Source organism: Magallana gigas, chromosome 6 (assembly GCF_963853765.1).
Source record: "Magallana gigas chromosome 6, xbMagGiga1.1, whole genome shotgun sequence".
Lineage (NCBI taxonomy): Eukaryota > Metazoa > Mollusca > Bivalvia > Ostreida > Ostreidae > Magallana > Magallana gigas.
The window spans coordinates 43,012,942-43,036,284 of NC_088858.1; the positions used below are offsets into that span (position 1 = coordinate 43,012,942).

The 23,343-nt window shown below is 34.3% G+C and overlaps 1 protein-coding gene across 4 annotated transcripts; it reads right to left on the reverse strand.

The window, feature by feature from the left end:
* Positions 1-551: 551 nt before the first annotated feature.
* LOC105327246 (muscarinic acetylcholine receptor M1) lies at positions 552-21,551 on the reverse strand. Of its 4 annotated transcripts, none has more exons than XM_011427595.4 (3): positions 20,846-21,551; positions 6,003-8,192; positions 552-1,315 (listed from the first exon to the last, which is right to left on the reverse strand). In XM_011427595.4, the coding sequence occupies exons 2-3, from the start codon at positions 7,858-7,860 to the stop codon at positions 1,143-1,145; spliced, it is 2,031 nt and encodes a 676-aa protein (XP_011425897.3). In that variant the 5' UTR covers positions 7,861-8,192; positions 20,846-21,551; the 3' UTR covers positions 552-1,142. The 4 variants fall into 4 exon arrangements, with proteins under 4 accessions (XP_011425897.3, XP_065943609.1, XP_065943610.1 ...); XM_066087537.1 differs by lacking the exon at positions 20,846-21,551 and adding an exon at positions 14,787-14,939; XM_066087538.1 differs by lacking the exon at positions 20,846-21,551 and adding an exon at positions 11,364-11,432.
* Positions 21,552-23,343: the final 1,792 nt, after the last annotated feature.

The following is a 23,343-nucleotide window of genomic DNA, read 5'->3' on the forward strand; positions in this document are numbered from 1 at the left end:
AGTTGTCGTCGACAATTAAATAGAGTAAAAAGCGGAGAAAGTAAAAAGCTGTATTTACAGAATTTCAATTTTACGCCTGTTTTTACATGTATAATGCACGTTTAAATCACCCAGAAGCCAAAACGACAGACTAAATCATTAATTAGTTTTGCAATGTAACCTGTTCACTTCAGAAATGTTTTTATTTCACGTTGAAAAATACCCACAGGATATTGCAAACCTAGATAATTAAAACTCCTAGAGTTTGCAACGTCCGATTGGCCAGTTTCAAAAGACTGCCATAAATCCCATTGCTTGAGATTATTGAATTCTCACCAGATACAGTCCCCGAATCCGGTTCGCCGGAAATTCTTAAAAGCATATTAGTTTAATATAGGTTATTCTGCGTTTTTATCATGATCGCTACGAACATTTATTTTACAATTAATTTAAGGAAATAAACGTCAATAACATGCATTTGATTCTTGACTTTTAGAAAAAGAGAGAGAGAGAGAGAGAGAGAGAGAGAGAGAGAGAGAGAGAGTTTTATTAAAAACATATATTCAAGCATAGAATGTTGTATCATTTATTAAACGTAGAACACATAAAATTTGCGTATGACACAGCATTTCAACATGTTGAAGGTAGTAAATCCTGTATATAAATATTTTCATAATACTAGTATTTATTTCATTTGACAATCATAACATGTATTTTAAATTTTGACCATTGCAACTGTTGTTACCAAAACATGCGGTAAACTTTTGGATTTATCTGTGCATTGTGTTCGTGCAGCTTAATTTCTTTATCACACAATAAAAAGTCCTTAGATAGTGTAGCTTTCACACCCTATGTCAAGAAAATAACGAAAGTTATAAACATTAAGTATGCACTTAATAAAAAAAATGATTGTGCACAAAGTATCACAGAATAAGAAATAAAACACATTTTATTATTTTAAGACAGAAGCAGGGTCGGATTCAGTATTGTGCGTTTTTTTAGATTCTGATCTCAATCGTTTTCTTAAAATACAAACAACGTAAATTCTCGAAAGTACATCGTTTACAATAAACTTTTAGTCATGCATTCTATTTGTGTATAACAGTCATGATAAAGTCGTTTATTTGCACAACATTGGATTAAATTACAGCTTTTCCGTGATGTCACCTATTAGCAGCACCAAATGAGTAAGTTGACGTCATTCGGCGTTGCATCAACATCCGGTTGCGTGCGCAACGACAAGTCAAAATTTTCCAGAAAGTCTTTCTAAAGTTGGCATTACAGAGGGCGTAACATACAGGGTTGATTGTGCTATTAATGTAACAGAACCAGTAAGCTGAAATAAAAATAAACGTCATTAAATATAAAAAAAAAATCAACTTTATTTAGATATACATTTTGGTTGGTACCATGTTTGATATTATAATGAATACGATCTTTTCTCAACTTATTGCATGTAATGTTACCATATTCTAATGTTATTACGAAGATTTATGATGAAAAAGATACAGTAGCTGGACAGTATAATGATTGTCTCGAAAATTTCCTGGGAAAAAAGAGACTTTGTACGATTTATACAGGGCTGGGAAATTGCTATTCTTTATCAATGATATATCTTCTCTTTGCAGTAAAGACATTTTATTTTTCGGGTTTTTTTTCATTCAAACTGATGATGGATAATTTGTTTTTTGAATATAAAATAAAATGTCAATAAAATACTAAATGGTTCACTGCATCAACTTGTTCGTACACAGCCATATTAGTTTGGATAGAGGGCAGTTGTCAAAAAAAAATGTTTGCGTAATATTAGTGAAATAGATGAAGACTGATATAGAACAAAAAAATCTACAGAAAGTATAATTGTTTCCAAAAATATATCAATCGTTTGCAATAAGAATCACAGATTGTCAAGCAGCCCAAGAATATCAATGCACTCGAATTTCTTCCTTTGTATTCGTTTAACTAATATTGACATCGTCATATTGAGAAACCTAGAAATGATCAACATTCTGATGTACGCTTACTATATCACAAACAAAAGAATTTAGATAGCACGTCATATTGATCGATGTCCAAATAAACAATAGCCCGGTATGAAGCACATTTTTTTTTATCGGACAAAATTGGCTCGCACGTATCCTGACGACATTGGATTCTTGGCAGTGACGTAAGCAGCCATGTACCCGCATTCATTAAAAGGGGGATGATGCAAGTTTCTACAGCAAACTGCGATATGTTACATAAGGATTTATCGGAATACCATTACCGGTTTATGGTGTAAGGGATTTCCTCACTTATTTACTCCGTTTTGATGGCGATGCTCACAATAGATCCAATATCGTCCATTACACAACATATCTTAAGTTTACGTCTACCGTATTTCCACAAATTACTAGAAGAGATATTTTAAATCTCTTTTCACTCCGATTAATGAGTTTGACCTAAATGTCAGGACGCACTAGTATTGCTATTAACCTTACCGTTAGCGGCTATATCAATTTCTTCACCTTAACTTTGACCTATCATGACAATTTGCAAGTAGTAAAACTCCCATAACTCTCCAATTGTATGAGTGGTGCATTCGATAAAATGCAATGACTGGGGCATCCGACATTAGAAACGAAATAACCCAAACCCCTAAGAACTTTGAAATATCATTTAGCATTCCAAATCTTTAAAGACAATCTGAGATACTTGCATTTATACATGTACAGTGGAGCCTCAGATATCCGGACGCCAGATATCCGGACGCTTCACTTTCCGGTCGATTTTTATTGGGAACGGAATTTTTACACAATAATTTGTCTCGTTTATCCGGAATTCGATAAAATGCAATGACTGGGGCATCCGACATTAGAAACGAAATAACCCAAACCCCTAAGAACTTTGAAATATCATTTAGCATTCCAAATCTTTAAAGACAATCTGAGATACTTGCATTTATACATGTCATTTGTATTACATACTAATTGCTGTTTTCTTGTACATGTATATTTTTTTCTTATCGTGAAGAAATTATTTACAGTAGAACAGACTTTACATGTACATAGCGACAATTGTGACTTTTTAATAAGCAGTCTTATCAAATTAAAGTTTTCGAATAAAGCATTATAGCAAGCCTCTCTCTCTCTCTCTCTCTCTCTCTCTCTCTCTCTCTCTCTCTCTCTCTCTCTCCTTGTACATTTAGGGTCCTCTCTCGTCGATCGAGTTACACGAACTCCGCACAATGTTGTTACAGTTTCATCAACATGACTATATGTATGTAGCAAATTTGCTGCGTAACATTGTTCGGTTTTTAAAAAAATTAAATTTGTATATATGTGGGATGCAGAGTATACGTTGTTGGTATTCTTGGTTTGTTGCTGAAGGATAATAATTATGTGTATGGTAAATAGAAATATATACTAGTAACTGGTAATTAGATATTATGAAACCACAATATGAGAAATATAGTCGAAATTGGATACGAAAATTTAGTACTGTATGCAAGGATTTCACATTCGACGAGTATGCAAGGACTTCACAATCGACGAAACCATATTTATAGCGTGGAAAATCGACCATGTCCTTAAAAAGAACAAAACGGTACACGATGAGAGGCGAGGGAAGGAGTACATGTAATGTCATGTACATATTCTTTCAAGAAAATACTTTCCAACCTAAGTGGACAAATTTCATTCCGACACAGATACAAGTTAACACATTAATTAAATCCCCCTTTCTGTGCCCATTACTTCATTAGATCTTGAGACGGCTAAAAGCGTCGATTTTATTACCTAACTTAGTCTTGCATTCACGAAGATGATGCTTCCTCAGGATAATAACTTACTCAGAGAATTATTCTGCCGGCAATATGTTGGATTTTTTGAAGAGTAATAATGCAGTAATAGTAATTAGACTATGCTATAAAGCGGGTAACTGTCAATTTCATCCGGTGGCCGTGACGTCTGCAGGCGTTAAGGCGCAGGACAAGCGACACTTTCATGCCTCCCAGAAAAAAGAAACCCCTTCGCAAATCAATCCAGGAAAAAAAATAAAACAGGCCAAAAGAACCTACAAAATTTCATGTCTGTTCCTTCATGAACTAGACTAAGTATATAAAACTTTTTCGTCATATCACTTTGTTCACAAAGCTTCTGCTTTTTCAATAAAATCCTTTGGGACAATTTAGGACATAATGGACTGCCATATTAAAACGATATTAGCCAATATCAACATTATCAACTCAAATCACTGCAATTCATAAAAGTGCATTCTGAAAAACATAAAACTACATCTGTATGCATGGTTTAAATTGATTTAAAGCGAAAAGAATACATTCTTTGAAATCTGATATTGTGTCAAAGAGTAAATTTAACAAAATTGTATTAGAAACTCAGTATTTAAAATTTTGGTAAAATTTTAGTGAAAACAAAGATTATCATAATAAAATGGCTTCCTATCTATTACAAAGTTTTACGATGTCTTTTTTGGATGTGTAGAGACATAATAGGATTGTATGTACATGGACTCTATGATACATTCAATTTACAGCGTTGACGCTATTTAGTCTTATCTTGCGTAAGATTTAATCCTCCTCACAAATTGGTTATTTCTTAATATCTGCTACAAACCACAATTCTTAATTAAAATGCCATAAAAGTGCAATCCTCAAAATTAAAATAAGACCCCCAACAATCCCTTGGGTAGAAAGTTGCTGACTGTATAACAAGAATCAGGGACATCTATATACAAAACGCATAGAGTGATATTCGCCGGTGCCATCATCTACCATAACGTATCTGATCTGACTGTGGCTTGTATTGCAATTTTAAATTTTTTTGGTCAATTTTGTTTCTTCATTATTTCCTTTTTCATTCATTAATTCTTTTTTTTTTTTTTTTATAATTTATTTATTTTTTGAAATACAAGCATACACACAATTACACCCTCAAAAGCCACACACAAACACACCAACTCACACACTCGCCATCATATTTTAAATAATAAACCTTTTTTAATTGCGCTAAGCAGTGGTTACTTGCTTGAAGAAAAAAAAAAGTAATATTCATTAATTCTTGATGTCTATGCAAATATTGTTTGTACATCATTTATTTTCATGCACCATACTTGTATTATTAATCTAATTACACAATATTATCTTGATCTTGTTTGTAAGGAGGGGACAAAAATAGGCTATGTCTGCTGTCCGATCCCGATCCTATTTCATTTGAAATAAAATATTAAGTAATGTTTATTAAATATCTGACTTAAAGAGTGTTAGCATCATGAAGTACTTGAGGTGCCTTTATCAGGATGCTGACAACAGTACTGAGGAATGTAATGTCCATTCTCTGCTTTGTTTTTTTTTCTAAATTAATATGTTACAGGACTCTACACGATTAAAATTGGTTTCCAATAAATGACCATAAAAGAGGAAGTGAAAGGAACTCAATAGTTTTTTTTCAAACCATGTCAGTTCTTTAAACAATCTGAAATGTGATTATTCTTATTTTTTGTATTTTTTTATCGGTCTCATTTTACAAAAATGAAATATTCTAAATCAACTATTGCTTTTGGTACCATTGCGTGCAATCCGGCTAACAGAGAAATATGAGCACAATGACAAGACCAATTGAATGCAACTACTCTAAATTACTTTGGTTCTTTATAGAAAATAAAATAGGAGAAATCAATCCGGGGCAATTAATTGAATGCTTCAGATCGAAATTCAATACATTTACACAGATCAAAATTCAATACATTTACACACATAAGGCTAAATCGGGATTATTCTCAATAAATCTCAATAGCTGAGTGACATTTGTCCTTTTTCTCCGCAATAATAGAAAAAAATCTTTTATTGTGCAAATTGCGCAAATGAGACATTTTAATCTGAAACTGTTGTTTATTCATTTTTATATCGATTTTAATTAGCCCTTTTAACCGACATCGTGCCGTCTTAAGACCAGCTGGAACAAACGAGATGTTCATGTCACGGTGAACGCAATAAGATTTAACTTAATTTGGACAATTGTACTCACCAAAGTAGTAAAGAGTCAGTGGAACGCAACCCGGACACGAGACTTCAACGAGAGTGGCAACATGATATGGCAACCACGTGATTATAAAAGCAAATAAAATGGCGCTCAGTGTTTTGGCAGCTTTCTTATCTTGCTTTCGCTCAGTTCTTTTCTTTCTCGCCCTTTGTTGTTGTTTAACTTTGAGCGCAGCTTGTTGAGCGATTCTCGCTTGCTGAGCAGTTCTATTTGCGTCGGTTGACCGAGTTCGACGCCCAAGCGCCGGTGTGCCTTTCGGTAACGGTATGGATTCACTGCTTGACACCAAACCTTGTCCTTCAGAGATACGTTCTATGGCTTCCTCTGATATTTTTTCTAGTTCATAATCTGATTTCCGACTTGGTCCCGATTTGTATTTTTGATTGACTTCTGGCGTGTCCGCAATCATTTGAATAGATGGGCTAGGGGTTACATTAATTGATTCCTCCCTGGGGATATTAATGACGATAGTGTAAAGTTCGTCGGTATCATCAAGAAGTGGACTTTGACATTCATTGGTCACTACCGATAAATCTGTGTTCGCGCTGGACGTTTTGGTTAATGATTCCGGAGAAGTGATGACAGATGATGCGCGACTCGAACCCATTGCAATTAGCGGAATGACGAATCCATTTGAACGCGCGGGTCCGCCATTTCTATGGCACCCGTTGGTAGATCTCGAATGGTGGGAAGTTCTAACGGGTGGTTCTTCTTCCTCTTGTAGCAGGTTCATCGGTGAAGCTGGGTCGCTGCTACTTATTTCATCAGCTTCGTCATCGCGATCTATTTTGCAGCAAAACCAACGCGACATACATGTCCTCTCAGCTGGAACCAAACTCTCAGCAAGATCGTACACATCGTCGAGGTCCAAAGACGAGGACCTGGGTGAAAACATAAGGTTTTGTTCCGGGGAGAAGTTTTTCTTGAACCCTTTGAAATCTTTGGTTGCCAACAACATTGGCATTCTCTTCTGTCTTTTTTCAGTCTCTCTGTATATTTTATAATAAAGAACACACATGATTGCTACTGGAAGCCAGAAGGCAAGAACATGGGTTCCTATAGTTACATACACATTTGTGTATAAAAACTGAATATAGCACTCATTATCTGGAACGGTTCGAACACCTTCGATATACGGCCACGCAAAAATCCACGGGGGCCATAGTAACAATGAAATTAGCCATACACAACCTATCATCATTCCAACTTTTTTACTCGTCCGTTTCGCACGGTAGGTCAATGGTCTAGTTACAGAAAAGTAACGGTCAAAACTTATAAGCATCAAATTAGCGGCGGATGCGTTACTCATTAGGTAATCTAGAGATAACCAGAAATCACAGAAAATGGAACCAAGGGGCCATTCTCCCATAATAATATACACTGAATACAATGGCATCGACACAAAACCGATTGTCATATCAGCAACAGCTAAACTCAGCAAAAAGTAGTTACTTATCGTCTGCAACTGTTTGTCCATTTTGAAAGCTATTATGACTAGAAGGTTACCACCAATCGTCAGAATGGAAAGGACTGCACACAGAATAGATATTGCGATAATTTTGGCAAGAGATTTTTCTTGTTTGTCCGAAACGTGTGGAATGTTGTCCGTTGTACAATTATAAGGTAAATGATCTCCTAGTGAACAATTAGGAACAGATTTGGGGAAATCTTGAGATAATATCACAGTAACACAATCCGATATGTTTAAAACATCCATCAAGCTGCAATTCCAATGGGGCTGAGGAAGTTCCAAACCTCCTCCGAAATGAGTACTTCCATTGCTAAGAAGACTATCCACAGCAGACACCAACAGGTTATCAGACGAAGAGTTTTCAACACCCATTACAAATGTAGATCACTTTAATCCTCACACAACGGAGTAAAGCACAAAAGGATACATAATTCACACAGGTACTTGCGTCTTAATTCAAATACACTTCATCGATTTCATCAAGTAAATTCCCAAAATAGAAGACAACGTTCATTACAACTTTTCCTTTCTTTATCCTCTTTTGAATTCAAGAAGTGGATCGCCATAATTGTTACACACTGAATCATTGATGCTTTGGTGTGCGAGAGGTCAGTTTTTCCTGAAATGGCGTGCGGTCACGTGCAGTCTTGGAATTCTCGATGACTCTCCTCTTGTCTCCCTCATTATGGAAAGAAATCTTTTGTCTGAAATTAAAAACTATCGATCTTAGGCTATCCGAACATGCAGTCCATGAACTGTGCATATAAATTAAAATCACCAAAGACAAGCGTACGATTGTATCAATAGGAGGTCCGACTGGGACCATGAAAGAAATTACAATAGCCATTGAATGGTTTATACAAACGATACAACGGGGCCTATCTGTTGTATGTCAACCAGGAAAATACTCCGATAAAGTCTTCAACTTAGATTCTCTTGCATATCACTAAAGTATCGGCCAGTTTTCGAAACAGCTCCTTTTTAAAAATGTTTATGCTTGATGATTCACTTTTTATATGTTATTACGATAATCAGGCAGGTATCATCATGTCTGTTTCAAAAAATAGTAAGGTGACCTCCACCCCCTCCATTCTCATTTTTCATTTCTCTTATTACATATGTATAGAAAACATTGAATTTTGAAGTAGTGCAGTGTATTATGGTAATAAAGCTGGTATTATAATAGTAGTTTAAGTATTAGGTACTACACCCCCCCCCCCTTTCCTAGGTTTGGGATTTTGAATATTGGTGAATTTTTCTTCATTTAAAATGGACCATTTTCCCATTTTTTCCTTCATGACACTGAACATTAAAATCCCCCTCCCCCACCTCATTTTCCATGGATCAGGAAGCTCTTCAAAACGGGACATGAACATTAAATCTAATCCATTTGGTTCATGTTTCCAACATGAGATCGTGCAAATGCAATTCGATATAACAATATTTGAAAAACAAGCAATTTTGCGCTTTTGACAAGATGGTATACCGATTGAGCATGTAACATTCTTTAGTTGAGAATTTAAAACCCAATAGGATTAAATTTATTGATAGGATATCGACGAGAATTTGTTAAAATAATTACATTATTGTGTTAATTTTCAACGAGACCTGAATGAAACTTTCGTATTTGTTTAGAACGCGAGAAATCCCCAACGACTGGTTAAACAGCATGGACCGAGAGCCACCGTACACGATAAATTCTTTATTAGTTATAGAGACGACAGCAATACCTGGATTATTTTTTTGCTATTAAAGTCATCAACTCTGGTGTGGCCTTTGATGTAATTACCTTAAGTGCCAAATTAATTCGAGCCATTAATTATAGCCTTTGAAGATTAGGATGCTAATGATAGACGTGAGAGCGACTGATTAATTAATACATACCGTTTCATCATGAGGAAAAACAGCTCACGAAACTTTCCTGTACATTTTCAACACACAGAGTGTTAAAATATTTATCCATGCCCATGTAAAAAATGCATGTTTATATACACGACCATAAAGCGAATTCACATGTAATACACGGGAAATAGCGATCAACACTGAAGTTAGGTTTAAATGTCTGAGCAAATGTCTTTCAAAATCCACTTTCCAAACAGAAACAGTACCTCTTACACCACAAATTCGTAATTAAACCCGACAAAAGATCTAAAACAAGTGGCCGTCTCCCACTTTGGCCTGATGTGCTTCAGGCACCTTAGTAAATAAAGTTTTCCCGCATTCCGCCTAAGTCCCCGGATTATCTAAAAAGCAAACACCGATACCTGATTGACTCTCGCCGATCGATATCAGAGAAAAACTGGACAGTGGAGAGAGAAAGGGGAAACTGACTACCAGCGAGACTGATTACACCCGTTGACAACTACTGAGGTTGATATAATCCGGGCATCTGTTTCCTAGATGAGACTAACGTGCCGGTAATTCAATGGCTTAGATATGTACATCGTAAGAGCGTGTATTCTCGCATAGGAAACATGTAATATTTAATACAGAAGCAGTTTTTATTTATGTCTCTTTCTTTAAGATACCTGCACATCGAAATCATTTTTTCCCCAAAAGTTCTACGTATTTATGTAATTAAATATGAATTTTGTATAGAATATGCACTCAGATATAGTATCTAGGAAGTATTACATATATCATTACTCCGAAAAGCTTCAACGAACATATAACATGTTCCATTTATATTTATGGTGCATTAACTTGTGCAAATTGATCAATGTACTCGCTAGATATCTGGGTTTTCATTTTTACCATAGGTTAAGGCGATAAGAAAATAATGTTTAAAAGGTTTTCGTGAATTCAATACAGAAAACATTGTTAATTCAAGAAGTATGAAAAAACTGGGTTGTGATTAACGAAAATCAATACCTATTTAAGGATTTTTATTTGAACAATCGGTTTCAAGGTTATGAATTTTTCATCTTATGAATAATGGCAATCAATTTTTTGTGGGGGTACTACACTAATACTGTCCCACAACTGTATTGACTAAAAGTGGTTGTGAAGTAATGCATTGGGGCCATCTTGAAGAAAAGTATTGAGAAAGTACATCTCCTGACCTACTTAAATAAATGACGACATTAATAGGTAAATATGGAATATGATCTACATTCAACTTGACTAATCTTGTTAAAGGACTCATTAGAAATCCGATTGAGAGATCATTTAACCCCTCGCACTTCACTCTCATGAACACACATCAGACATGTAAGGCCATGATGCTACAATGTACATATAAAGGACGTACTAAAAAAATGGTGTATATTTGATATTGCATAAAGCATTTTTTAATAAAGGATCGCACTAGCTGCAGCGACTCGCTCTTATAAGTCTCATTATCGCGTATACATAACAAAGCCATTCCTTTCAGCTTTCTAAATACAAACGAACGATTACTATCATAAATCTGGAACCAAAACCGTCAAGCCTTTATCAGATCGAAATGAAAACTGCAATAAACCGACTCTAATATTCAATATGGTGCTTTTGATATGAAACATTCGTAAATAATTTCTGACCAGACATACTTGCGTGGAATACGTCACTCATTTGGCGTATCGGGGATATTTAAATGGTTGATCCAGTCGGCGAAATGAGACAGTGTACTGACGATGGTTAGGGTCGAAAGTTTCGACCAATGACAACATATGCGAAGCTTTAAACGACTCATAAAAATTTTAAAGACGATTTTTGTATCTTATATTGATACACGCAGAATTTAATGATTTATTTCTAAAAATATGAAGTTAACGCAAAAACTTTTATACGATGATAGAGTAAAGAAAACAATGATACAAAAATGTCAAAAAGAAATGCGGAAGCACGTTAAATTTTGTATACTACAGCTGTCCTACCTGTCATTCGTTACGCACCTGTATGTCCAAAATATGCACGTGCCTATACAGAAGCAGACGTCACCTGGTATCAGCCATTATGCGTATCTAATTATAAAAGGACAACTTAAATCCCATGTTACTAGCTAAATTTGACACCAAATGTGAATGACTTTGTCTTATAGGAGCAGTACGTGTACGTTCATGTGTATCAATTTAAGAAAGTTTGCCATCTTAGGATAGTTTTCACAGTATCATTCATAAAAACAAAACATCTGAACACTTTTAGAATCTTCATCATATTTATCACAAATATTGTCTGGTTCATTTTAAACAAAATATATTTTGTTCATATTTCAAAATGTCAGCGCTAGATTAATTAAAACATGATGAATTTGACTTGGCATTTCAGGTATGGAATATGTTTGTTAATAGTTTATGCAACGTGGAGGCATATGCAATTCTTTATTTCGTTCAATAACCTCATCTCATAGCAAAATTACATGTACATGCGCCAACGGTCATGATTCTTTGAAATAAGGAAATATTTTTAAGGATTACGCTTTACAATAGTGTCGTCACATTTTACCATTCAATAAAGTCTTTAAAGTTAATTCTGAATTAAAATCAAAATTAAAATGATGCAAAAAAAAATAAAATTCCACCCAGTTCATTTGATATCTTCATTAAAAATTAAATGCAGCTTAAAAAGTACGACTTATCTTCCGTGCAATGCTATTAAATCTGCCAGGAATCGGAACCACATTAAAATTACAAAGATTAATTTTCACGTTGCTCCTTTTCCTCCTCATTCTCGAACGCATTATTGATACCAATAGGCCTTGCCATTTGGCAAATGAACCAATTTAAACAAAAATTCGTTCACATTCTTTCCCCAAAAACTATATAATTTTTTTTAGATATACTTGTACAGCAGGCCCAGAAAACGTTGACCAATCTTTTTTTAAATTAAACTAATCTATTCGATTGCATTAGTAGTTTGTTTCGTCGAGCAATTGCTAGTCGAAGTTTCATTGTTTACAGATATATCTCTCCTTTTATGGAAGCGTCATGTTGTAAATTTTGAATTTAATTCAAAATTTACAACATGACAGAGGCATGGAAACCCCTAAAGAATCGGCCTCTCAGAAGGGGATCAATTTCAATATCACAATTATCTTATTACGATGCCAATGTTTCCTAACACACTACTGTATCATGCAGTGACACGTGCACTTCACATGCACATCACAACCTACAACATCGATAAAACTTTTAACTCATTGAAAATGCGCATAAGACGTTTGGAAGGGAGAAACCTACCATTGGTTTTGTTTAGGAGTAATCCTGCACAACTGAACATATGGCATTAAAACGATATGAATTAAATAGATATTACGTAATTATGACGTATTGTCCGTTCCCCCCCAAAAAAAACTCAACGAAAAAATGATTAAAAGAACCATCTTTATAAAAAATCGTTTGATTACCACAGAATTAGGACCTCACGAGAAGGTTTCAACAAATTTTCGGTAGACAAAATACATTGAATATTTAACCACGAACTACATTGAGATAATAAGCCCTTTTCAATAAGCTTGTTTTCATAGACACAGAACATAAATACGAATCTCGAGCTATACAGTATGCTTACCTTCATAGCTAATTCGATATAAAAATAATTTCCTATGAATCAGAATGAGAAGGAATATTCGATGGTTTTCTGAACTCGGAATATTTTCGTTAAACAAACATCGCCAATTAGCTGGCTGATCCCTCTCTACGTGTATTTGTGGAGACAGCCTTTTCTGCAACTCCTAATTGGACCCTTATTAGTTAGATCTACCTGTGGAGTTGATAGTATTACTAGCAAGATTGTCAAAGTACAGGTAAAAGTAACCCAAAAATTCCATATCCGCTCCGCTTAAATTTGACTTTTACGGATACGTGTTAAAGAGTAACCGTTTTATTGTGTATTTTACTTACAGGTGCCAGGTAAATCATTGCTAATAACACTTTTACAAATGCACTCTAAAAGAAAGAAAACATGTTTATCACTTTTGTGTTTGCCTAGGTTTATGTTTAGAAGCGCCATATATATGTGAAATTCACTTGTTTTTTAAAACACTCCGAAAAGTCAAGATTTTCAAATAAGAGTGAAGTGTTTCTTTCGTATGCAAAACTCCACACATATTCAAAGTACTTAGCTTTTTATAACGCTTGAAAATATCAAATTGGTTAGGATTCTCTTCTGCAAATCGAGGACTCCAAATGCTAGAATCCCATTACCATTTAAATGCTTGTATACATTAACTTAAATTTGAAATCTAAATATATTCCATCAAATGCGAAACTTTTTAAGCCGTTCCTTCTGCATACACTCGAAGGTATTGTCCTTATCAACAAAGCACTTCTTTTCAACTCAAGTTCAAAAACTTAGTAAATATAGAGACTGCAGCATCGTTTTCTATAAAAAGTCAGTTTAAATGACATTTGTTTTTGTTTATTTTACTTGTTGATGTTTTTTGTTTTTGTTGTTATTATTTGGTTTATAGTTTTTTGTTTGTTTTGTTGTTGTTTTGTTTTGTTTTGTTTTTTTTTTTTTTTTTTTGGGGGGGATGTCTTTTTAAAATCGTAACTTTCATGACAACGTTTAAAATTGCAGTACTATTATTACACAAACCCAATGACTGAGCGTGTTAAGATTACAAAGACACAAAAAATAAAGATATTACTGAAAATTATTGCTTAACTGTCAATATACAAACATATTTATATTCTGAACTTTGATTCAATGTTCCGCAGAAAAATGGCAATGTTTTTATACATAATGTCTGATTAAAAAAACAATTTTTTTTCTCTTTCGTTTTTGCTGATTAATGGGAACGTTTTAATATGTATACAAGTAGTAGTAGTTTATTTATTTATAGTGACATATGTGTTTCATTGTATATACATTTTCAGATGGTATATCAACAATAATAAGTATATAAATTTGACACACGGGCTTTTTGGCCTATATGTCATTTTAAAAACAAAAAGTAAACGAAGATATATATATATATATGTACATGTAAATATACTATTAACTGTTATTTGCATCTTGAATAAAAATAGAGCATCGAATACTAATCGCAATTTACACCCAATGATCGTGATGTACGTAATCTATTTCTGTTTGTCAGCGACAGCTATATGTAAACAGGCCGAAATCTTTGATTAATCGTACATTAATGTTTTGTATAAGCAGCAATATTCAGAGTAAATTTAAGATTTAAAATCAAGAAAACGAAAGAAATAAGAAATAAACGGAACTATTATTACTGAAAACTGTATGCCTACCAGTAGTGCTAGTTTTTCTTGATAGCCTTAGATTTTTCGCTATATAAAAATGGTTGCAGAATAAATAATATGAAATAATTAATTATTTCGGACTTCGGTAAAACAGTTGAAACAACTTACCTTAATACCCTACAAAAACGAATTCCTTCAAATCACAGTTAAAAACAAAGTCAAAGTGTTTCCTGTTGCCTAGGTAAACCTGTTTCAGAGCTTGACCGACAGTGAACGTCATATCGAAGGAATTTGCCCATTGATTGTGTCTTAAAGTTTAAGATCAGTACCTGAGAGTAAATCGAATAAACCGAACAGTTCCTGGCTACTACTTATCGCCATCCCTGTGCAGCCATGTCAAATACAAGCTGTCTGGCGATCCAAACAGGTCCCACCTTTCTATAATGCGATGACGGTATGCTTACAAGAAAAACCAGATGTTGCAAGATAATTCTTTAGAAAAATTTCAGAGGGCAGTTAGCGTTATAGAGTGATGTTTGATGTTTAATGAGGGCATATAGTCTTGATGCGGATAGAAATTACAAAAGTATCACACTTGAACTGGGGTAGAAAATTTAATCTTGTGATGGAATGATAACATAAAAACTTGCAGCTCTTTTCATGCAAGCAAGCGTTAAGCTTGAAAATAGAGTGTCATGGTTTGGATATAAAAAAAAAGCTTTGCAGAGTATCATAGAGAGCTTGCGTGGCATATAATTAAAAAAATGATGCTGAACTCCTCAGCTGAAGGAAGCGGTAGTGTTTTGCATACAGATCCCAAGACTCGTCAGAATGTCTAGGAATAATGAGACTCCATATCATAAGTTAACTATTCTTTGATGATTACAAATCTGTAATTCGTAAGGTTGGCACTTTGTGGAAGAAAACATAATTGTAATCATTGTACTTGGTTAACATCAATTTGAGTTCAGTCACGGGGATCGCAATTCTTAAAACGCAATCGGGGTAATCTGACTTTGTGATGTTACCTTGGAAGAAATAAAATTTAAGGACTTCAATTATTCATTGAATTCTTCAAACAATTGCTAGATACGCTTGTCAATTGGGGTAAAATAATGCGAAAAGATTTTGCAACATGACAATTTGCCGTGCGGCATGCCATCATTAATGAAAGAATTAATCAACGATTTATCCTTGATGCCAAAGATCCGATTGGTTAAATGTCAAGTTGAACCCCATTTTCCAATTCAGTTGAAGAACAACTCTGGTTGAGAGCTCACAAGTTGTATTTTCCTCAATCTTTTTCCCAAGTATAACCGACTAATCTAAACTTCTTGTTTAGAGCATTCTCAGCAGCTTTAGCCTATCCTTTACAGAAATAAACCGAGTCAGTGGCCCGAACAGGGCATTGGCAGCTAATAAAATTAACTTGAAGAACTCACTCCGGTTTTATTTGATACAATATAACTTCCTCCAAATGACCCGCAATTGACATAATTTCATTAGCGTCCTAGTGATGCTTTCTCCATTCTTGATTGGCATGATACGGGCGTAGAGGCCAAGGCAATGTATTTTATGTTGATGGGACAATGAAGTGGTCATAAAATAATTTGAAAAGTGTGTTTTTTACATACACATATACCTACTGGCCAAAACAAATGAGAAACCTTTCTAAGGTTTGGGGGTTTTATACCTACTTGCAACTGGTAAAATTATTAACCACGAAATGAAAAGAGAATGATAGAGGTTAATAGGGGGCAAACTTATAGATTTATTTGGCTTTCTTTGGTTTGCGACTTGTTCATGCAGCACAGATGTAGCTTTATTGACATACGAACCTATTTACCAGATGCACTGACCAACATATGAATAAGAAAGCGACGCGGCGATTTGGCTCTCTGCTCCCATCTAATGACCGCGGTACATAGCCAAACAAATTCAAGACATGCCGAAAGTCTGGGTTCAAGTAGATTTAAGAGGTCGACATGGAGCACACGTGGTATAGGAAAGTCAAAGAAACAAGCTGGATTGATTTTCGACTTATGACTTAGAAACGTACTGTCTCTAGTGAAACAACCCACCAATCAGCAGTGATGACGGAAGATTCATTGCCAGGGATTACTTTTCGTTCTTTTCGTAAGCCTTTATCTGGACAAGACGATGCTATCTATTGCAGAGAACTTGCAGTATGGTGTGTTTAACAGAAGGACTTGGACTGTTTGTATCAAAATGGTTAATTATCAGCACGAACACTCGGTATTGCACTATTAGGTACACTTAGCGAGGCGACCTCCCTCAAACAGCAGAAAAACGTTGTCATTATTACTGGACTGACGTCAATAGTTTCTAACCATGCAGAAAGATATTATATTATTATCTGTCTCCCTTTTCGACGCACATGATCACATTTCTAAATACATTTTCTAAAATGTAGACCTTTTTTCGTATTACTTTATAACGACCAATACTAGTATTCGAATGTACCATATTTATCAGGTTCGAATATATTTTCTAGTATAAGGGCGTAAAATCTACAAGAAAACGTATCAAGATTCAATTAGTGATACCTGATATGGCAAGTAGATCCACTGTTTGATGTCTGAAATTCGAAACCATATCAGTAAGAACTGTTTCATGAATATCATTTCTCTTCTTGTTCTACGATACGGATCTTCCTATTTTCCGCGCTTAATAACTCAACATTTGTAGCATTGTATTAATATTTTAATCAATGAAATTCTCTCTGTAAGGTATCGTTGTCCCCGAACAACAAAAACTAAGACTTCCTTTCTTTTTCTCCTATCAACACTAATACTAGCGAACCTTCATTGTTCTCACATCTTTGCAAAAGAATGGTTCGGGGAACGACTTAAGAATTCTCATTTCTTTGCAACGGAAGAGTTCGGAAAACGGCCTTGACATTTTCAGTTCTCTGCCACAGAATGAAAGAAACCGCTCGTCCATATTAACAAAGAAAAGAGATACTTTGCATTAAATTAGTCGTTTGGTATCATAATATTATGTATCATATCATAGTATTATGAGGTGATAATTTTGGTCGGGGAGTGATCAAATCCAATAAAGCCCGAAGAGCTTTATGATAGATTTGATCACGCCCCGGCCGAAATTATCACCTCATAATATTCAAAGAATGATTCCTTATTACTTATATTTATATAATTTTAAGCCATCGTACGATTAAAGCTATACACGCTATAGTTTGCGTCAATTTTGAATAAAGGGGAAACTGTATGTGTTTGATTACGAATAAAAGTTACCTTTATGCTGTTAATTATAATGCTCATTTCGATCACGTAACAAATATATCAAATATTAAACACTAAAAAATATTTATTTTCCTGCCAGGAAAGTAATGCCTCCTCGTGAATATCAATCTATCACGTGATATCGACAGCTAAATTTAGTCTATCATACCACAACTGGTGAAGAGTCAACATCTTCATAATTGTGATAGTTTCACAAAGGAAAGGGTATTTTCTGTAAAGCATACATTTCTCCGATATACGAGTACAAAAAAAAGAAAAAAATACAAGCCTGTGAGTAGATATGAATACTTCCTTTAAAAAAATGACGTACACCTGTGTTTTTCCCCTATGTGCTATTTATAGATCCTATAAGTGTTAATGCAGAAGTAAGGGTATCGTGAATGACAAACGTATTTTACTCATTATACATGTATGTATTTCAAACTAACAACTGTTAAGCATATTAAAAATCAAGTTGGATATTTAATTTGGCAAAAAATAACGACCACCTAGTTCTCCGCGGACATGCGTAATGAGGTCGGTTTCGCTCTTCCTTCATCAATATTCATGAAAAGGTATATTTTCCTAGCAGAAAAATAAACAATTAAAAATCTATATCTTTGTAACGAGATGGAATTCACCATTGTAATTTACAGATTAAGGATAACTTTTATAACTAGACAAACACATGCGTTTTCACTGTCATTCAAAATTGACGCAAATTATAGCGTGTATAGCTTTAAATATTTTAAAATATAAATAAGCAAACCCCGCTGGCGCCTCAATTTGGCGTCATTTGTATTATGGGTTATATAATACAAAATCGATACGTAGTGTTATCACAGGCAAAGACACTGGAAAATGTAAATATACTGCGATAACTTTCCAACTGTATATCTCATTATGCATTCAATTTGTAATCTCACAAATCTCGATTTGTAGTCTCCCGGCTATATAATGACAAAATACTGTAAACGTATATAAAATTTAGCGTGCACAATATTTGGCGGATATTGATTTTTAACAAGTTATTAGCGTGGATTAATATTAGCCTTTTCTGAATTCATTTAATACTATTCATATGGAAGCCGCTTTCTGCCAAATACACTTTATAGAATACACAGCCAATTGTAATACCTTTACAAATTTTATTTATAACACACTCAACCTAATACTCAAGTAGGAAATTTGAATAAGATACCGGTATCTCAATCAACAATTGCATTGGAATGCTAAAAAATAAAAAAAGAATTAAAATATTGAATATCTCTTTCTTAAAATTCGGTAATAAGTGGTCATAGGGCATAAAACGAGAATGGAATTCATTTCTTAGAAAAAATATATTTAACGCGCGGGAACCCTCTGGCATTCACAGGGCGAGTGCTCGCCCTGTGCCCTGAAGAGGCAGATTATTATAAAATATCATTATGATAATGGATTTCTAATTTTGTTATGCATCAATTTTGTTTTCTATCGCCAAAGAAAATGAAAATGAGGATTTTTTTTTACTTAAAGGTTAATTAGCACCACGAACACACAAAGACACATATCGGCAATTATTACTTTTTGAAAAGAATTACCCATATCTCAGTATAAATAAGAGAATTGGATAGTATAATCAAAAATTTTAGCTATATAGAGAAAAAATAATCAGTCCGTTATATTAATCTAAAATCAGAAAAATTCACCAGAAAAGATTTTTACTGTGAAAAACCATATCCACATTTAGGCAACGCAAATTATACTACCCAACAACTTCCTCTAAATAAATTATAAGAAACCGATCAAAAGATTGCTTCTAGATACTTCTTGGTTAAGAATACGTAGATTACAAAGTATTTGTTTCGCCATGAAACATGTAAATAATCCAGGGTTTAACGTAAAAGAAACCTACTACGTTGACCTATCTACGCATTCACGGCATTTATGTCTTATTTCGCGTACAATACCACCTAATTCATTCATATTCATTACAAGTTTTAAACCTAAAGTTGTTGTTTTTGTTGATGTGGGATTTTTTGTTCTTTTTTTGTTGGTTTTGTTTTGTTTTGTTTGTTTGCTTTTATGTATTTTTTTTTTGGGGGGGGGGGGGGGGTGGAAGGTGTGTGTTTTTTGTGTGTTATATTGTGTGTTGACTGTGTAAGTCATATGGAGTAATGTCTAGTATGGCTACAGCATGTTGTACGTCAAATATATAACATCTATTGTAGTACTGATCCGACACATAGATATCCCCACATAATGATAAGGATCAACACGTGTATGTTTTATTATTGGCTGTGACGATATAAGTACTGCTCACTGATGCTATAAGTCTCCTTGTTCTCTGTCTCAAAGAACCATCGGCGTTGCGGAAACTCTCGTGATGACGAGAATGTGCGATTTGGCTCTTTGAAATTTTTGTTTTGATCATGTATCTAATTGCTCAAACAGCCCCATGAATTATGTGAAAAAAGCATCTAGCAATACTGTGTTGAGTATGGTTACAGCTAGTGAAAACCGAATTTGCGGCCGGAACGTGCAACTTTGAAAATTGTAAAATTATCCAAAGTGATGAATGTCTACGTTTGGAACTTTCAGATAACTATATATCACACTAAATAATTTCAGATAACTATTATCATGATCATATCAATTGTTTCATAAATATTTTCCAAAACATAGGGAAGTCCAGTGAAATATATTCGAGAGTATATCATACACATGGTACCGTTTTTGAAAAGGGGACCTTCCCACTGATACTCCGTGAATATTATTTACAGGTATCCTAAGCAAAGATTAAGGAGGCTATTCAAGTTAAGTGAATTTACATTTTCCGGTCGCATGGCATCTGTAGGTCCCCATTCAATTAGTAAGGGTCATGTGAGAAATGAATATTTTGAAAACCTAATCTTTTTCAATCAACGAAATAACTGGAGGTTTATAATGAAAAAAGCTATGTAATGTAAATATTAGTCTTACCTTGTCCACACGAGACATCGCGCTAGCTAACCACTTCTCAAGATAAACAGCACACGAGCCACCGTGTCCTGTAAACTGTTTATATCACAGATATTTCCTACCGCCTATTCCAAACATTCATATTACATAAGTAATACACACATCTGAAGGCAGACCAAGTGAATCCATTGGAGGTAAAGAAAAAAATCACATCATTCAAGATATCCTAAAGTATACCCTACTGGATGGTTTGGAGTGTCCGGACAATACAACACTTAAAAGCTGTATGCATACACGACACACTGTTTGTTCTAAAAACTAATTAATTGATGGTTCTGGTAGAAGCAGGAACGCCATGGCATGGCATCAGAACCATACAATTAGCCAAGACAGATATCTTCTTCTGCATCTCTGCTTTGCCTTTCTCCTGTCATATCGTTATAGGTGATCATATACTGGCATCGAGATTGTTTTCATTCATGAGAGGTTGCGGTACACAGTAAATAAGTCTAAATATTATAACATCTAATAAAATCTTACAGTTTCTTTTTGTCTCCACGCGCACAACTGATAGCTTTATATAATATTACCGAGTATGTGTATAATAGACTTATTCATATGAATAATACATATCTATTACGGTGTCTAGCAAATTGTCAAGTTCCTCACAGTTAACAGCTCTGTGTTTAACTCTTTCCCCGGTTGCATCAATCCCTATAACTGCTGAAACCTATATTCAAACGATTCATATAATTGAGACAAAATTATATAAGTTTCACAAAGAGTACCCGTAAATTTCAAGTGTTTTGCCGAAGTATGATTTGTCACATCCGGTATCATAAGAAATAATAAATGGCGGATTGTTAAGCAAAGTATACGAGCATTTTTGAAATAAGTAAAAACATTTTGCTTTATAAATTGAAGATACTGCTTAAAGGTATCAACCAAAAAAGCAACATCACGCAGAAATGGCTTCTTACGCCTATAACGTCCTGACTTCTTGAAATACCTAGGTAACAAGTTTTTCAAAATAACATATGAAGCCACTTATGAAGAATGGTAAGCTTTAAAAACTAGGTAAAAATATGTGATCAAATGAACACACTGGTATCATTCTGTGTTAAAGACAGCATGAGAATGTTAGCGTGGGGGATCCAAAAGTATTTGCAAGTTTGTGTTACACCATTTATCACCACACAGCAAGTCTCGAATACAAGTTTAAAGATAGATGTAACATTTTGTGTACACTTAATTGTAACTAAAATAAACCCTACCTGTACGTTATATTATGTAATAACTGCGAAAAATTGTACAATGGAGAAATGCGTATCTTTACTATTGTTACCATTCTGATCTAATTTCTTCCATATTCTTATCATCAATTAAACAAATGCTCATTGAAAGAAAACACATACCTGAATACAATAATTTACAATAAGTATTGCATTCTATGATCAAACGCAATTTAAAGTCTAATTTTCAATAAGTAGATACGCGTTGTTTTTTTGTACTACAAACACAAATAAAACTGACCCCTTTGCATTTCTAAATTGAAAATGCTTAAAATGATCATAAACAAGTTGAACATTCAATCGTATTCGGCATTGATCACATGTAGTAGAGTAATCATACAATAAAAATCAAACATAGACACGTATTCCATTTGACATTTCTGTCACGGAAGTATTCTTTGTCATTTTTGAAATAATTCTCGAAACTTCTTGTTTATCTCTTTAAATCGTGTTTCCTGGGGTCCATATTTTCATCCACAGAGAGAGTTATCTGTTCATGGTCGCGTGCAGACCCACTCGAAGCAGAACCTACGTGTCAGCATCCGCAGACAGCTCTATGGATGGCGACCAAGCGGAACTGCTAACGTGATGTGTAAGGTTTTTTCACCTCCGCCAAAACTGAGTGAAGAGCTCCCGTCGTTGGTGGCGCTGCAAACTTGACATGCATATTCTATGAAAATAAAAAGCAGGTGTTATTGTTTTTCACGAACGTCTTCAATCATTTTTCACATTTATTCTTGATTCTTTATCGAATTCTGACGACATTGTTCATGCATAATACAGAGATCAATTAAGAAAGTTTTTCAAAAAAATCTTAAATAAAATACAATGTAGAGCATTACTGTTGGGATATTATAAGCAAGGAACTTATCGCTTCCTCTTGTTTTACAATTGTATAGACTTGGCAGTGCGATATATGATGGCTTTTCATATATACATACATCATTTTTTACATATACTATTTTATATTACTTTACTCGAAAATGTCTGTTTAGTTTTGTATACCATGGTAAGTTAAATTATAAAAACTTCAGTCACTTGTTTAAATATTTTGTACACGTGGATATTCGTCTGTTGCAGGCTTTGTTTTGCATGTAAAGACAAATGGAGTTAAAAAAGACATGTCATAAATATGTCATTAATAACAGATTCTTTAATAAAAACAAATATGTTTACAATTGTAATTTTGTGCCGAGTTCCCTAAATAAGTTCAAGCAAATCTTTTGC

Bases quoted from the DNA above. Each gene is read 5' to 3' on its own strand.
- LOC105327246 (XM_011427595.4), bottom strand. From the start codon at position 7,860: ATGGGTGTTGAAAACTCTTCGTCTGATAACCTGTTGGTGTCTGCTGTG. The intron at 1,316-6,002 runs GTGAGTACAATT...TTTTTATTTCAG, and splicing joins ACTGACTCTTTACTACTTTG to CTTACTGGTTCTGTTACATT.